The sequence below is a fragment of the Oncorhynchus keta genome, chromosome 2, assembly GCF_023373465.1.
Source record: "Oncorhynchus keta strain PuntledgeMale-10-30-2019 chromosome 2, Oket_V2, whole genome shotgun sequence".
Classification (NCBI taxonomy): Eukaryota; Metazoa; Chordata; class Actinopteri; order Salmoniformes; family Salmonidae; genus Oncorhynchus; species Oncorhynchus keta.
The window spans coordinates 26,347,775-26,366,707 of NC_068422.1; the positions used below are offsets into that span (position 1 = coordinate 26,347,775).

Here is an 18,933-nt window from a genome sequence, read left to right on the forward strand (position 1 = left end):
TGCCTCTGATTGGGGGTGGGCATTCTATGTGTGGTTCTATGTTTTTGTATTTCTGTGTTTGGCCTGGTATGGCCAAACACAGAAATACAAAAACATAGAACAACACATAGAATGCCCACCCCAACTCACACCCTGACCAAACTAAAATAGAGACATAAAAAAGGAACTAAGGTCAGGACGTGACAGTGTCTGGTGGGCGAGAGAGAGTGAGAAAGCGAGAGAGCGAAAGAGAGCGAAGGTGAAGGAGAGAGATAGGTTGTAGCTGAAATGCTGCCCAAGCTATTGGGTACTGAGATTGGACATGGCTGTTTCCCCATGGTATTACGGATTAAAGCTTTCCTCAGTCAATACACTGTATGTCATGCTATCGTCATCACACACACACACAATATTTAGCTGATACACTGAATGGCCAGGCAAGTCAGTATTCAACGTACATCTGAGAACGTTGGGAGATGATGTGGAAACCGGCCACTAGGGGCAACCAGGAGCACTGCTACCTTCATGTAGGTTTTGGTTTTATTAGGGCATTGTGCATGAGGATGGCGGATGGGCGCAAGTATCTGCCTCTGATTCCAAAGGTTGCATGTTTGGAATCCAGCGATAGAAAGTCATTTTTTATATTTATATATAAAACGTAAACCCTAACCTTAACTAACCTTAAAAATTCTGAATTAATGTCTAAACCTAACCGTAAACACTTGCAGGCATATGTGAATGGCAAGGACAAACCTAAAGTATCCAAAGAACAGTGTACAATAGCACATTGTACCCTAAGGCACTCTGTTGTTCTGGCACATAGGTATACAAATGGGTCAGTTCCATTAAATCTGTTGGCTGTGTCGGTTATGACCTTGGTCTGATGTGTGTTAAATGGAATGGATTGTGTTTCGTACGCATACAAATGGACACACAAACACGTATGCACACACACACCCACACCCACACACACACACACACACTGACTTCTACAAACAAACACACACAAACACACACACGCCCACACTTTGTTGAGTGATATATGAGTTGTTGTTTTACCACAAATGAAAAATAAACTGGGTGAATGTGTGTGTGTTACAGGGAGGAGGTCACTAAAAGATAAATCCACACATATACTGTATGTAAACAGATAAACAGTTCAATCAGTCTGTATGAGTGTGTGCGTTTGGGGGGAGGGGGGTGGTGTGGGGTGCACGCATGTGTGAGTGAGTGTGCAAACGTATATGTGTATCTGTGTTACCTGTGGTGGTAGGGCTGTTGGTAGCAGTAGGTATGCTGGGTGTTTCTCCCAGTACCAGTCGTACTCTCTTAGCATGTGTCTTTCCCTGGTAGTGAGACTGGGCCACGATGGCCGACGTGAAGAACATATTACACAAAGTACAGCACTTATTCCTGTCCACCTCTGTCTCTGCACTGCCCTGAAGGGAGGACAGGAGAGAGGAACGGAGGGGAGGAGAATGAGGAGAGAGAGAGGGGGAGGAAGAAGAAGGGAGGAGAAGTAAGAGAGAAAAAACATGTCATACAAAGTATAGCAGTTATGCTGTTCACCTCTGGATATGTGGGGTCCCACATAAGAAAATACTTTAGTTTACTTTAGTATAAATAATGTCGTATCACTATAGTTAAAAAACGGTAGTGTTTTTGTTGACTGTAGTATACTGTAGTATTTACTATAGTGTTTTTGCAGATATTACTGTATTATACTGTAGTATTTACTGTAGTGCTTTTGCAGACATTACTGTGGTATTGTTTTATTATCTTTAAAATAAAAGTGTGAGGGATCGAGGGGAGGAGAAAGAGAGAGAGAGAGAGAGAGAGAGAGAGAGAGAGAGAGAGAGAGAGAGAGAGAGAGAGGAAACGAGAGAAAGAACATATTAAGAAAAGTATAGAACGTATCCCTGCTGAACTGTTTTATGGAGAGGAGAGAAGAGGGGAATGGAGTGGAGGAGAGGGATGATGAGGATCTGTTGGCACAGTTTTCCTCCTCCCTCTCTCTCACTCTTCTTTCTCTTTTTCTCTCCCTTTCTCTATTTCTCCCTCACTTTCTTTTCACAACACTCCTTCTCTTTCGCGCATGTGTCAAATTGAGTGCAGTGATAGAAATATGTCTTTGGTGTTGTGTGTGTGTTTGTATGTCTGTGTGGGTGCATGTGTCTGGCGCTGTGTCAGTGTGTGTTAACGTCACATAAAGGATCTGTGAGTTTGGAACACCTCTACCTTCCAGGGCTCTTTTCTCTCTCTCCTTTCTCTCTTATTTTTGTATTTTCTTTTTCTGTCTTTGTCTGTATTTCCTCTCTGTGGAAGGGTTAGCTAACAATGTCACAAAACCAATTTGCATGCTTCAATGGGGCAGAAGTCAGTGAGTTATTTTGACAATGACAAGAAACTGCCCCGTGGAGAATCGTAAGTGACTCGTTTCAACTAGTTTCATCTTGTTCTTGATACCATGTCTTGTTTATATATTTTTTGTTGTTGTTGTAATTTTAACCCCTTTTTTCTCCCCAACTTCGTGATTTTTGCGATCTCATCGCTCATCGCTGCAACTCCCATACGGGCTCGAGAGAGGCGAACGTCGAGTTATACGTCCTTCCGAAACATCAAACCTCACTTCTTAAAACCCGCTCGCTTAATCTGGAAGCCAGCTGCATCAATGTGTCGGAGGTAACACCGTTCAACTGATTACCAAAGTCAGCCTGCAGGGGGCCGGGTCGCCATAAGTAGTTGCTAGAGCGCAATCAGCCAAGTGACCTGAAATCAGTCTAAAGCACCTCAAGACAAAGGTCTCCCGAGTGGTCTAATGCACTGCATCACTACAGCCTGGGGTTCAATCCCAGGTGCTGTCATAACCAGCCAAACCTTCCCCTATCCCGGACGACGTTGGGCCAATTGTGCACCGCCCTATGGGACTCCTGGTCAAGGCCTGTTGTGACAACACCTGCGATCTAACCCCAGGCTGTAATGACACCGCAACACTGCGATGCAGTGCCTTAGACCGCTGTGCCACTTGGGAGGCCCTTGTCTTGAGGTGTTTTGACTGATTTCAGGTAAATGCTAATATGGCAACAATTCGCTAGCTAGCTAACCAACTGTAACGATGTATTTGAGAGATAACAAGTGCTCATTATGCAAATGTATTTATGTTTTCAATAAACATTGGGGACAAAATATTGTTTTTATTTTGTCATCAATCTAAGTCAAACCCATCTGTTTTTCCTCATAGTTCCTCATTGCACTCTCCGGTTTTGTTGCCAAACAACCAAGGACACATCTAGTGGGTAAATGGGCACCCTCTCAATCTCTGTCACTGTTCCTCTGTTTTTTTAATCTTCATATCTTTTGTCTACAAGTTGAAAATGGTTCTCTCAATATTTCTCTCACTACTTTTAAGGAGGTGAAATGGGTTATCTCAGTCCATCTCCTCACACACACACACCCCCCTCACCATCCCTTCATTCCTATTCTCATCTTCCCCTGTGTCGTCTCCTGCTGCGATCGTGTTAGAGTTAACCCCTCGATGAACCAGATATCAACCTCCCTCTATCTCAGTCCCCTTCTCTCTCTCATCCCTCTATCTCTGTCCCCTTCTCTCTTAATCTCCCTCTATCTCAGTCCCCTTCTCTCTCTCATCCCTCTATCTCTGTCCCCTTCTCTCTCGCATCCCTCTATCTCTCTGTCCCCTTCTCTCTTAATCTCCCTCTATCTCTGTCCCCTTCTCTGTCATCCTCCCTCTATCTCTGTCCCCTTCTCTCTCATCATCACTCTATCTTTCCCCTTCTCTGTCGTCCTCCCTCTATCTCTGTCCCCTTCTCTCTCATCATCCCTCTATCTCTCTGTCCATTTCTCTCTCATCCTCCCTCTATCAATTCAATTCAATTCAATTCAAGGGGCTTTATTGGCATGGGAAACATGTGTTAACATTGCCCAAGTAAGTGAGGTAGATATTATACAAAAGTGAAATAAACAATAAAAATGAACAGTAAACATTACACATTACACATACAGAAGTTTGGTCCTTCTGTAGCTCAGTTGGTAGAACATGGCGCTTGTAACGCCAGGGTAGTGGGTTTGATTCCCGGGACCACCCATACGTAGAATGTATGCACACATGACTGTAAGTCGCTTTGGATAAAAGCGTCTGCTAAATGGCATATATTATTATTATTATATTAAAAACAATAAAGACATTACAAATGTCATATATATATATATATATATATATATATATATATATATATATATATATATATATATATATATATATACAGTGTTGTAACAATGTACAAATAGTTAAAGTACATAAGGGAAAATAAATAAGGATAAATATGGGTTGTATTTACATTGGTGTTTGTTCTTCACTGGTTGCACCTTTCTTGTGGCAACAGGTCACAAATCTTGCTGCTGTGATGGCACACTGTGGAACTTCACCCAGTAGATATGGGAGTTTATCAAAATTGGATTTGTTTTTCGAATTCTTTGTGGATCTGCGTAATCTGAGGAAAATATGTATCTCTAATATGGTCATACATTTGGTAGGTTAGGAAGTGCAGCTCAGTTTCCACCTCATTTTGTGGGCAGTGTGCACATAGCCTGTCTTCTCTTGAGAGCCAGGTCTGCCTTTCTCAATAGCAAGGCTATGCTCACTGAGTCTGTACATAGTCAAAGCTTTCCTTAAGTTTGGGTCAGTCACAGTGGACAGGTATTCTGCCACTGTGTACTCTCTGTTTAGGGCCAAATAGCATTCTAGTTTGCTCTGTTTTTTTGTTAATTATTTCCAATGTGTCAAGTAAATATATTTTTGTTTTCTCATGATTTGGTTGGGTCTAATTGTGCTGCTGTCCTGGGGCTCTGTGGGGTGTGTTTGTGTTTGTGAACAGAGCCCCAGGACCAGCCTGCTTAGGGGACTCTTCTCCAGGTTCATCTCTCTGTAGGTGATGGCTTTGTTATGGAAGGTTTGGGAATTGCTTCCTTTTAGGTGGTTGTAGAATTTAACAGCTCCTTTCTGGATTTTGATCATTAGTGGGTATCGGCCTAATTCTGCTCTGCATGCATTATTTGGTGTTCTACGTTGTACACGGAGGATATTTTTTGCAGAATTCTGTATGCAGTCTCAATTTGGTGTTTGTCCCATTTTGTGTAGTCTTGGTTGGTGAGCAGACCCCAGACCTCACAACCGTAAAGGGCAATGGGCTCTATGACTGATTCAAGTATTCTTAGCCAGATCCTAATTGGTATGTTGAAATGTATGTTCCTTTTGATGGTATAGAATGCCCTCCTTTCCTTGTCTCTCAGATCATTCACAGCTTTGTGGAAGTTACCTGTGGCACTGATGTTTAGGCCAAGGTATGTATAGTTTTTTGTTTGCTCTAGGGCAACAGTGTCGAGATGGAATTAGTATTTGTGGTCCTGGCGACTGGACCTTTTTTAGAACACCATTATTTTGGTCTTACTGAGATTTACTGTCAGGGCCCAGGTCTGACAGAATCTGAATCTATCTCTGTCCCCTTCTCTCACTCATCCCTCTATCTCTGTCCCCTTCTCTCTCTCATCCATCTATCTCTGTCGCCTTCTCTCTCTCATCCCTCTATCTCTCTGTCCCCTTCTCTCTTAATCTCCCTCTATCTCTGTCCCCTTCTCTCTCATCCTCCCTCTATCTGTCCCCTTCTCTCTTATCATCACTCTATCTGTCCCCTTCTCTCTCATCATCCCTCTATCTCTCTGTCCCTTTCTCTCTCATCCTCCCTCTATCTCTGTCCCCTTCTCTCTCATCATCCCTCTATCTCTCTGTCCCCTTCTCTCTTAATCTCCCTCTATATCTGTCCCCTTCTCTCTCATCCTCCCTCTATCTGTCCCCTTCTCTCTTATCATCACTCTATCTGTCCCCTTCTCTCTCATCATCCCTCTATCTCTCTGTCCCTTTCTCTCTCATCCTCCCTCTATCTCTGTCCCCTTCTCTCTCATCATCCCTCTATCTCTCTGTCCCTTTCTCTCTCATCCTCCCTCTATCTCTGTCCCCTTCTCGCTCATCATCCCTCTATCTCTCTGTCCCTTTCTCTCTCATCCTCCCTCTGTCTCTGTCCCCTTCTCTCTCATCATCCCTCTATCTCTGTTCCTTTCTCTCTCATCCTCCCTCTATCTCTGTCCCCTTCTCTCTCATCCTCCCTCTATCTCTGTATCTTAACCTGTCTTAGCATTTCTCCTTTCATGTCCCTCTCTTATCTTCCTTCCCTGTATGTGTCCTACAGAGAGATACCTCCTACAATACCTCCGAGTATTAATATGCGCATAACTATTTTTATGTGCATGTGTATGTCTCCTACATATCCTCCACGAATAGTGTCGAAACAAAACAGACTCTGTAGACGTGGCCGAATACCCATACTAGCGCACTACATACTTAAACTGCATACTATGTACTTACTATCGCATACTACTTCGCACGTACCGTTTAGTAAGTATGTAGTATGCCACAGCCACAACGGCTCCTGACTGGCTGAGTAAATTCAACAAACATGCATCGCAATAACAACCCTGATAATAGCTAATTTCCAATTACATGCATTTTTCTAAACTCTGAATAGGAATGGAATTATAGCCTTACTCAGGCTGGTTATAGGCAGATTATCACATTCGACCTATACCATAGACCATATAGCTCATCTATCCTCATGGCTTGGTTTTTGCTCTGACATGCACTGTCAACTGTGGGATCTTATATAGACAAGTGTGTTCCTTTCCAAATCATGTCCAATTCAATTGAATTTACCACAGATGGACTCAAATGAAGTTATGGAAACATGTATATTTGATGAAAATATATTTGTGGCCTTACTGCTATTAGCCCATACAAACACATTGAATAACAGATTCACTACATGGAACAACATGTTCTGTTGTATGGGCAACGTGTTCTGTTGTATGGGCAACGTGTTCTGTTGTATGGGCAACGTGTTCTGTTGTATGGGCAACGTGTTCTGTTGTATGGGCAACGTGTTCTGTTGTATGGGCAACGTGTTCTGTTGTATGGGCAACGTGTTCTGTTGTATGGGCAACTTGTTCTGTTGTATGGGCATCGTGTTCTGTTGTATGGGCAACGTGTTCTGTTGTATGGGCAACGTGTTCTGTTGTATGGGCAACGTGTTCTGTTGTATGGGCAACGTGTTCTGTTGTATGGGCAACGTGTTCTGTTGTATGGGCAACGTGTTCTGAAGTGTCTTTTCTACTACATGTACTTAACCCCTTATTTTTGGCACTAAACAGTCTCCATATATACATCCATGAATCTTTTCAACTGGTACGGGGGACATTCAGACGAGTCTTGTGAGGCCTGTGGGCGTCCTAGAGCAAAACAACCGACATGTACATGTATGTGAGAGTCTGCCACAGAGGAGTCATATAAATGTGTAGCTCAAACTGTTTGGACGCTATAGACAGAAGTTGGCAGAACAGATGTACCGACTTCAGACGAGTCCCAAGACACTTGTAGGGGCCGTAGAGCAAAACGGAGAACACCATCGTGTTCGTGAGAGTCTCATCTGTCAATAGAGGTTTTGTAGGCCAAACCTTTCGGACGCTATAGACGATTTTGTTAGGAGACCGATTTTTGGGATGTCTCATGGTCTGACAAACATTGCTTTAGCTCTGTCACCTTTCACTGCAGATGCAGAAGTGCGACATAGGCAGATGCCGTGGATTGACATGCATCCAATGCAAAATAACCTTATATCTTCTAGCTTAAACTGACTGATTTTTATGGGGATTTGTTTATTATGCCAATTAAGATTCCAGCAGGGGCGACTTTAGTTTTTTTTAAGTAGGCTAGTTTGGTTGTTTGGCTATTTGAAGAGAACTAGGGCCAACTATATCACTCGCAACCCAACTCTTCCAACGCATTGTGGAAAAGTGTGCATTGAATTCTACTAGATGACCTGAAATTACTATAACATCCTGGCATTTACATCATACATTTTGGAAAATTCACATATTATAAAACGTTCTATTTAAGCATGCTGAGAATGCATAATCCGCAATGGCGTTGTTTTGCATAATTGGTTAATTTATAGCCCCATATCTGATTATCAGCTGTTTTCAAAGCTGAAATAAGTATGACATACGGGCATACTCGATTTTCGAAATGTCCCATACTATAAAACTTTAGTTCTGTATTCCTGCTTCCTCTCCTTTAAAGGTGCCCCCTCTTCCCTCTCTTTTGATACGTCAATGATACGTGACATTTTATAACAAATAGTTGAGAGCGGAAGAAATGAAGACAACTGTGAATTTGTTTATTTGGGGTTGTTTATCTATTTGTGATTCATTTATTTGCGATTGTTGCAACTATTGTAACATCGATTGTAATAACTATGATATGATAGAAGATCTTGATTTTAACCTTATAAATCACACACACACACACACACACACACACACACACACACACACACACACACACACACACACACACACACACACACACACACACACACACACACACACACACACACACACACACACACACACACACACACACACACACAGAGAGATTGTACTTTGGAGAGGAGCGGAACACAAAAATAAACAAGAGAATGGAAACCTGTCACTCAGTGTTGTGGTTCATTTGGGATTGAAGTCTTGTTAGGAAAAGTGTGTGTGTGTGTGTGTATAGTATGTATGTATGTGTGTGAGTGTGGGTACATGTGTTTATGTGTCATTTGTTTGACATCTGAACAACTGACAGCTCATTATTGTCATCCATGAAAGAATCTATTGACTGACCCGTGTTGGCCACTGAATGGCTGAATGCTCGAGGCGCGGGGGGGTTGGAGTTGTCAACAAAGCAGCATGACAGAAATATGATGCCAAGTTTTCAAACTACACATGTTGTTCATATAAAAAAATGTAATGGCCACTGCTGCACATTCTGCCACTGTTTTGCAACAAAGTTTCGCTTAGGGCCCCCAAGAGGTTAGGGCCGGCTCTGAATGCATGCCTGGGTAAAAATAATAATTATGCCTTTCGTGAACTGACACTCATATTTGACCCCCCTTACTACCTCTGACTTTGCTGAAAATGTAGTTACTCTGACTGTGACATGTGGTTGTCTCACCTAGCTATCTTAAGATGAATGCACTAACTGTAAGTCGCTCTGGATAACAGCGTCTGCTAAATGACTGAACATGTTTTCTAAAAACATGGGGTGGATGTGGGTATGCAGACCTGTGAACTACTGCAGCCCCTCATGAGTTCAGATTTTTTGTGGCCTCCAACCCCGTCAAAGTTACCCATCCCTGGATTAGATTTGACTATTTAGAACGAGCTGCCAGCTCATGAACGAACAAGTGCACCAGGGAGAACTCAACAAGAATGCAAACGCAATAAGTGAAAACACATTATCTAACTGGGGATGATGTCACAAAGCATGATGCGCTAACCAGTTAACTTTCATTCTGAAATAACTTAATGTTTCCAAATTAGTCAGATATTATATAGTTGAGATAGACTTGAAATTACCATGGGAGCTAACTAGCAAGCAAGCTACCAGCTAGCTATAGCTAGATAGGTGCTTATCAAAAGTAGATAACTGGTAATTTTACCCCAAAATTGAACAAACTATTTCTCAATATTTCAGATTTTTTTTGTAGCTGGTTAATTAATTTGATCATGCTTTGTGATACACCTGGTTGTATGCTGTTTTAGTCCACACAACCGTGTCAGCTACAGTAGAATATGATGAACACCATGGGGAAACAATAAAATTGGCCAGCAAGAGCTTTTTTGTCCTACCAGATCCACGATGAAAAGTTTCAACCTAGTGTATTCATCTGTCCTTCGACACTCGTTGGGTGTAGATGTCCGGTTTATCAGGTCCCAGGCTCCCATGACTGTTATGATTATTCATTTACAAGTTAATTGCCATTTGCTTTTTGCTTTTGCGCAATCTGTACCTGATAGAGCAGCTCTAGTCTCACATTCTGAAGTAATCCTCGGGAGGGAGACTAGAACAAACCCAAAACTTCTGACTGTATGGACGGACATATGAGCACCCAATGACGGTCCATTACCTTTATGCTGTAAAAATGTAGTGATTTCATTGGTGCAGTTCCCCCTCACGGCAAATAGCTGGCAAAACAATTCTCACGGCCTATGCACACGTGAAGCTTCTAATGCTGGCAGAGTCTAGCTTGTAACAGCTTTTTTTACATTTTTTATTTTACAATATATTTTTGTAACATTTATACATCTACCAAACATTTATGGATATTTACAACATAATCCTTGATTTATATAATATATACACTACCGTTCAAAAGTCACTTAGAAATATCCTTGTTTTTTGAAAGAAAAGCACATTTGTTGTCCATTCAAATAACATCAAATTGATCCAAAATACAGTGTAGACATTGTTAATGTTGTAAATGACTATTGTAGCTGGAAACGGCAGATTTTTTATGGAATATCTACATAGGTGTACAGAAATCCATTATGCTTCAGGAAGCATCCTCAGATTACCTCAACAAATTGACAACTAGAATGCCAAAGGTCTGCAAGGCTGTAATTGCAGCAAATGGAGGATTCTTTGACGAAAGCAAAGTTTGAAGGACACAATTATTATTTAAATCAAAAATCACTCTTTATAACCTTGTCAACGTCTTGACTATATTTCCTATTCACGTCGCAACTCATTTCATGTATGATTTCATGGAAAACAAGGACATTTCAAAATGACCCCAACTTTTGAACGGTAGTGTATATATATTTTTTAAATAAATGCTGCCCCTAGCGCCCTAATGTACGGGCCGCCACTGTTACTGACACTAGGACTGGTTTTACTCAAATCTCTCTCTCTCTCATCTGGTGAGACTCATTTACATGTGACCTATTTGTATCTGTGCACAGACAGACAGTGTGATGTCTGTGTCTGTATGTGTATGTGTGCGTAGCCACACCCTACCCCAACAATAGACTTCTAATTAAGCATGTTTATTTCTCTCATCTCCCTCTCTCCTATCATTTCTCCCATTCTTTGTTCATATGAGTGAGAAAACGCCTCTAATTATACACACAAAGAAGCAGAGGGAAACAGACAAAGATACACTTTCAAAAAGTGCATATTTAAAAAAGAGAAAAAATAAATATATACTAAACACAAATGTAAACGCAACATGTAGAGTGTTGGTCCCATGTTTCATGAGCTGAAATAAAAGATCGCAGAAATGTTCCATACGCACAAAAAGCACATTTGTGATTAATGTTGTGCACACATTTGTTTACTGTACATCCCTGACAGTGACCATTTCACCTATGCCAAGATAATAAATCCACCTGACAGGTGTGGTGTCATGTCCACTCCCACTCCGGTGCTCGACGTCACCGGTCTACTAACCACTGGTCCTGGCAACCCACCTTTACACACACATGGCAACCATCATTACTCACACCTGGGTCTAATCATCAGTCACACCTGGACTTCAGTACTCCTTTTGTTTACCAATCTTTTGTTATCAATCAGCAAGTAGTATTGTTTCTGTTTCCATGTCAGACGCTTCTCTTGTTTTGAATCGTTCCATGTTCGTTGTTATTAAACTCACTAACTGCACCTGCTTTCTGGCTCCCTGCGTCTACATTACAGAATACTTCCTCAACAAATGGAAACAGCAGCAGTTAATCAAGACATCTCCCAGCTGGCTCATTTGGGAACGACTATGAGAGAGAATAAAGTAGGCGGCGCACGTCAAACGTCTGATGTATGACTCTATGTCGGGATGACGCGTACATGCCCAAATATGGGCATCCGGTCAGGACATCCTGGTGGGAAGGTGTCACGTGGTTATGCCCATATAAGTGCATCCTGTTCCTGTTGTCAGGTGTTAGAGTGTGTGTTAATTTATGTCTATATTGCATCTTTTCCTTTGAAGTTGTCATGATGATTGATGTGGTTGAACTGGGGGGGGGATATGTTTGAACATTTTAAAGAGGATGGCCCCACACCCCCCTATGTTATTGCCCTTCGGGTTGTTGTCTATGAAGCAGGAATGTCCGGGGAGGGATTGTGTTGGCGGCAGATGCATTATAAATAAGTCCCAGAACAACACATGCAGCCCCAGAACACTATACAAGATTTAAAAAATAAACATGGATTTTGTGATGAGTGGCAAAGCAGTGATGACTGTAACAACGGAAGCAGGACCGCGGCTGAAAGAGAAAGGGCTAAGTATAAAGCAACAATATACGATGTGCCAACAAGAACCCAGATACCGCCCGCAAGTGCGCTGATAGATCAAGTGATGATGTCTAATGGACAGCAATGGGGGTATCAGTTTGAAACTCTATACAGTAGCCGAAGGAGAAGAATATACAGACCAGACTTTAGGAGTGGACTACGGGCTTGAAGAATGGCCGGTTTTTCGCAAGGTTGTGTGTCCCGAACTGAGAGTTATCACAAAGGGATATAGCATGTTCACGGGCTACGAGACCCGTTGGGAAGGTACCCCTGACTCCTCAGGAAGAGTATTTCACAGAGTGAAAATACAAATAAAGAATGGACTTCCATGTGGATGCGTGGAGTTCTATATCAGCAACGAGGAAACCCGCAATCCAAAACATTTGTGATGGTGGGGATGTGGATTTTAGGTTGTGCATGCTTATTCTTTTTAAAAGGTGGGATCTAATGGAATTGAAAATGTTAGAGTTGTTGGACGCTCTTTTTGTACAGAGCCAACAGCGGCAGAGCATTGTTCGGCTAAGGAAATACATAATATATACGAATCCTGAGGATTATGATTCAAAGGAACCCCAAGAAGGATCATCCTCAGAAGGGTCAGCCCCCATAGAAAACTAAGTATGTGGCTGCGTTAACCACGTCCTGATACCCAAAAGACTGGTTCAACAATAAAAGGACTGCCCATAAAGCCTCCGGTTCTCCATTTCAGCATATACCATTTCCCCAAATCTAAGTAAGAATTTTGGACCAAAAACGGATCAAAGATATACTACAGCATCAAACAAGTGCAAGATAACTTTTCCACTACATGTGGTCAACACTGTGTATTCTACCTATGCCAAAGAGCCCGGGGAGTTTCGTTTGAAGATGTTATGTCTCTTTATAATGATGATTTAAGAAGATTTTAATAACGTTGTTGTCACGACTTCGACCGAAGGTGGCTCCCCTTCCCTTTCGGGTGGCGCTCGGCGGTCGTCGTCGCCGGCCTACTAGCTGCCACTGATTATTTCCTCCCCCTCCTTATGTGTTTATTGAGTGCACCTGTTTTGAGTTGGGTATAATTGGTGAGGCTTTATTAGTCAGCCGGCCCGCCTGGTTCCTTGTGCGGGATTAATTATTGTGACCTTCTGTTTTGTGTAAACTTGTGTGCACGTCTATGGGTTACGTGTTTTCCCATTTCGTGGGTTTTGCTGGACAGTTTAAGTCCCCCTGTTTGGGGCGTTTGTTGTATTATACGCCCTGTGTTGGCTTATGTTCGCCGTTTTTTGTGCATTAAAGTAGCACTCCCCTGAACTCTCTGCTTCCTGCGCCTGACTTCTCACCCATCACACAGAACGTTACAGAATCCCGCAGCCTGAGGAATGGAGTCAGCAGGAGCAACAGCCAATCCCCCCCCCATCGATGGAGGAAAGGGTTCTACATCATACCACTGTTCTCCATCGGATCGGAACGGCTATGGATCAGGTGATGGAGAGAATGGACCGATGGGAGAGAAGTGGTCTCCTCTCTCCACCTTCGGCTCCCCCCCCTCAGGACTCTCCCGACTCCAGCACCCTCCGTCTTACGCTCCCGAGGGTCTATGACGGAGCGGCGGCGGGGTGCCAGGGGTTCTTACTCCAGCTGGAACTGTACCTGGCCACAGTCAGACCCACTCCCTCTGGAGCGGAGAGGGTGAGTGTCCTCATCTCCTGCCTCACGGGTCGTGCTCTGGAGTGGGCGAACGCAGTCTGGAATGGCCCAGACTCAGCGAAGGAGCACTACCCAGAGTTTTCCCGCCGGGCGGGAGAACGACTATTCCATCTCCGGCAGGAGAAGAGGAGCGCCCAGGATTACGCGTTGGAGTTCCGGACCTTGGCAGCAGGATCTGGGTGGAACGACAGGGCCCTTATCGACCACTACCGGTGTAGTCTCCGGGAGGACGTCCGCAGGGAGCTAGCGTGTCGAGATGAGCTGATTGACATGTCCATCCGACTGGACAATCTGCTGGCTGCCCGCGGGCGTTCGGAGAGGGTCCTGTGTGTTCCTCCACTCCCGTTCCGATGGAGTTGGGAGGGACTGTGCCGAGGGGTACCAGAGGAGGAGGCTCCCTCTGCACCAGCTGTGGTCGGAGAGGACACACGGCAGATCGGTGCTGGGGGGGCCGTCTGGGAGTCGAGATGGCAGGCGGAACATTTCTTGATTACCCCAGGTGAGTCAGCACCAAACTCACCCAGAACCCCCTGTTGGTCACATGTTTGTCTTGATTTTTTTTCCCCTCTTCCCAGCATAGGGCGCTGGTCGATTCAGGCGCAGCTGGGAACTTTATGGATCGCGGACTCGCTATTAAATTAGGTGTTCCGCTTGTGCCGATAGATTCTCCCTTTCCCATGCACTCCCTAGATAGCCGGCCAATAGGGTCAGGGGTGGTCAGGGAGACCACGGTTCCACTGGACATGGTAACGCAGGGGAATCATAGGGAGCGTATCAGTCTCTACATTATTGATTCACCTGCGTTTCCAGTGGTGCTAGGGATTCCCTGGCTGGCCCGGCACAATCCTAAAATTTCGTGGAGACAGGGGGTTCTCCAGGGGTGGTCAGAGGAGTGTTCTGGAAGGTGTCTGAGAGTTTCCATCGGTGCCACGTCAGTGGAGAGTCCAGACCAGGGTCCCACGGTGTGCATTCCCCCCGAGTATGCCGATTTGGCAATCGCTTTCAGTAAAAAGAAGGCAACTAAATTACCACCACATCGACCGGGAAGGGATTGTGTGATAGATCTCCAGGTAGACGCTACGCTTCCCAAGAGTCACGTGTACCCATTGTCCCAAGAGGAAATGTTGGCTATGGAGACATATATCACAGAGTCTCTGGGACAGGGGTACATTCGGTCCTCCATCTCACCCGTCTCCTCGAGTTTCTTTTTTGTGAAGAAAAAGGAGGGAGGTTTGCGTCCGTGTATTGATTGTAGAGGTCTAAATGCCATCACAGTGGGGTTCCGCTACCCACTACCTCTCATTGCTATGGCAGTGGAATCATTTCAGGGAGCGCAGTTCTTCACAAAATTGGATTTCAGGAGCGCGTATATCCTGGTACGTATTCGGAAGGGAGATGAGTGGAAAACCGCATTTAGTACCACATCGGGCCACTATGAGTACTGCGTCATGCCGTATGGGTTAAAGAATGCTCCAGCCGTTTTCCAATCCTTTGTAGACGAGATTCTCAGGGACCTGCACAGGCAGGAGGGAGTGGTTGTTTATATCGATGACATTCTGATCTACTCAGCCACTCACGCCACGCATGTGTCTCTGGTACGCAGGGTGCTTGGTAGACTGCTGGAGCATGACCTATACGTCAAGGCTGAGGAGTGTGTGTTCTCCAAACGAGCCGTCTCCTTTCTGGGTTATCGCATTTCCACCTCGGGGGTGATTGGCCGACTCCGACCACGGTAAAAGAGGTGCAGCGGTTTTTGGGTTTTGCCAACTACTACCGGAGGTTTATCCGGTGTTTTGGCCAGATAGCGGCTCCAATTACCTCACTGCTGAAGCGGGGCCCGGTGCGGTTGCGGTGGTCAGCAGAGGCGGACGGAGCTTTCAACAAGTTGAAGGCGCTGTTCACGGATGCACCCGTGTTGGCGTATCCGGACCCCTCTCTAGCATTCATAGTGGAGGTGGACGCGTCCGAGGCTAGGGTGGGTGCCGTGCCAAAACTCCGCCCCTGCGCTTTCTTCTCGAGGAAGCTCAGCCCAGCGGAGCGTAACTATGATGTGGGGGACCGGGAGTTGTTAGCGGTGGTCAGGGCTCTGAAGGTGTGGAGACACTGGCTTAAGGGGGCTAAGCGCCCCTTTCTCATCTGGACCGACCACCAAAATCTGGAGTATATTCGGGCAGCTAGGAGATTGAACCTGCTTCAGGCAAGGTGGGCCATATTTTTCACCTGATTCCGGTTCACTTTATCGTATATACCGGGCTCCCAGAACGAGGAGGACAATGGGGAGCCTTCGGGGGAGGTATTGGTGGCCTACCTTGGCTAGGGACGTTAGGGTTTATGTCTCCTCCTGTTCGGTATGCGCCCAGAGTAAGGCTCCTTGGCACCTTCCTAGAGGGACGTTACAACCCCTCCCCGTTCCACAACGGCCATGGTCACATCTATCCGTAGATTTCCTGACCGATCTGTATTTTTGGACCTTATCATAGGGGTTCAATCCTTTTCGGTTCAAAATATCCTTCATGGCCATATCCAAATCATTTTCTGCTGTTTGTTTGATATTTTCAGGACCCTGCATTTGTTTTTTAAGTCTCTTGTTGAGGCACCAGGTAAATTGTATTGGCCATCACACCCTGTGTTCAACCCCCTTGTCTGGCAGAAATAAGGCTGGTGATGAAGGGCACAGCTATAGTTAGCAAAGGCAGAAGAAAACCCCCAGACTGTTTTATGCTATGTCTTTTCTTCTTCTTCTTTTCTTTGGCTCGTTTATTGGCAAAGAGTTTGATCGCAGTCTTTTGTCTCTTTAATTTTTTTAATTGGGTCAGGGTGAGTGGTATGCGTCCTTTGAGAAGATTCAAAGCAATCTCACATAGGGATAATATGAGATCTGAAGAACAGTGACCCAAGATGGCCTTCCGTTCTTTAGCTGTAGCCCCAACTAGGCTTCTCAAGAGGGGCAGGTTTCTTTTTAAACGCAGAGACATGGCGGTTACTTTTTAGGAATGTACGCAGCCGGCCACTCCCATGGGAACAGGCCGGTTCGGCACCTCAGGTGTTCATCATACACAGGTTGATAACACGAATAACACCACACAATATTATCAGTCTTTTGAGATAACACATGTTCAGAATTCTCTAAAATCCTTTTTACAAAACAAGTTTTACCACTATTGGATGGGCCTGCGATTAAGGCCGGAAATGGTAGGTGCAAACGGGGGTTAAAACCTTCTACAGCAGCCATTATATCTTATGCTTTAAGACACACTGGGGCTTGTAGCATAAATCAGTAGCTAAAGGGCAATGTGGTCCCGTCAGGCAAAAGCAGTCTCTTGTCATAGACTACCCTTAATCTTTTAGTAAGTGGGCCATTCCTTAGATGGAAGCCCTTTTTATCCCTAACAATTTTTTTTTGTAGGAGCTCAAAATCTCCAAGTCACTATTCCAGTTGTTTATGAACCCCTCGACCAAGAGTGTGATTGATTCCAAGTTTACATGTGGGGCATTTTCATAGTTTTGAGTCACACCATTGGCTTTCAACACCACGTGATTGTCATTAGTCCTAAAAGCATAGCAAGCATAGTCCCACCACAGGAGGACCATTCAGTGATATGGTCACCATCTTCGAGTTCACTCGTTAAACCACCCAGATAGTTGCTAAGTGGGGGGTTCCAAACACCCTGTTTGCTTACATAGACCACAGAGGCTGTGTCGTGGTAGAGAAACCGCCTCAGAAGCTGCTCCATGAGGGCGTACAGTTCAAGTCGGACATAGGCCGTGGTAAATGCTGCAAGAAACGCAATTACATTACCCAGGGGTAGAACCTTCTTCTTGTTTCGTCTCCATTGCACCAGGGCAATGTCTTGACTCAAGAATGAAAAATGTGAAATATTGTATTGGTCCGAAAAAAAATATTCTGGGTCTTTAATGATCGGCGTTGTTAGCATATTGCAACTCTGCGAAAGCTTCCCCCAAAGAGAGGGAAGTACAATTTCGACACATTTATTTTGGTTTTGTTGACCTCTATTCTGTCAGGGTCAAGAAGTATGCCTTCTCTGTCGTGATAGTCTTGAATGTGCTTGTCTTTGCTCTCTTGATCTGTGACCGATTCAGGATAGCCTGAAGCCATTTGCTTGCATCTCAAGAAAGTCTTGATGTAGTCTTTAAAAAGAGTGTATGATTTCCTGGAAAAGTTCCACACTTCATAGATTTGTTTTGGAATTTCAAGAGAGCTGCATTAGCTCTACTGTGGTACAAACCCACAATCTTGATGTTCAGAAAGTTTTCACATTTTACTATGTCAGAGAATGCCGCCGCAACCTGTATACCTAGGTCCACGTCCGTTTGGAGGTCTCTAGCCTTTTGTAAAGCCGCTCGATCCGTACATCCAGGCTTGAGTAAATGTGCTAGGCCTATTGCAAAGCATAGCTTATTACCAGGTTTGTGAACGTTTATGAGGTTTGCTTATAATTTCTGATTAGGCTACCTAGTTTCCTTCTCTGCCCCCCACCACCCAGGGGTTGACATATTATTTGCACTATAAGCTCGAGGGTCCTATCGGCTATGACGGATAAATTTGACTGAAAAAGTTGTTCTAGCAGGGCTATAAATTGTTCAAGATCTGCTTCGCAATTGGGTAAAATAAGAAGTGTTTCGCATGCTATCTCCACAAATTTCCAACTGTAAGACATCACGAGGTTTGCCATAATGTCTTGCCCTGTCTAACAGTTCGTTCAGAGTATCGAATATCATCACATGAAACACATAGTCAAGATTCTGATTCAGCCATGTGAATTTGAAAAACTGTTGAATCTCTGTATGGCTGAATTTATTTTGGTACACAACCCGGACACTTCTATCGAGACCAAAAACATTGTTGCATTTCAGACTCTTCGGACATGGGAGTTAATGGCGAGGTCTGTGGGGGTTCCTGTGTAGAAGATCTTCTGCTCTCATTCATCTGGTTAATCAACGATATGAGTGCGTCAGGGATCTGGGATAACAGGTTTTCATCGGTGGTCCCGGACTCATTCATATAA

General features: G+C 44.3%; 1 protein-coding gene across 3 annotated transcripts in view; it reads right to left on the minus strand.

Moving 5' to 3' along the window:
- The window catches only part of zgc:171482 (zinc finger protein), a 202,335-nt gene that overhangs the window by 86,484 nt on the left and 96,918 nt on the right, over positions 1–18,933 (minus strand). For all 3 annotated transcript variants that reach the window (XR_008075243.1, XR_008075236.1, XM_052474604.1), the window contains exon 4: positions 1,241–1,418. Coding sequence is in view for 1 of the 3 variants with exons in the window: in XM_052474604.1 (XP_052330564.1) it covers positions 1,241–1,418 (178 nt within the window). In the remaining 2 variants the exon portion in view is untranslated. The remainder of the gene's footprint in view (positions 1–1,240; positions 1,419–18,933) is intronic.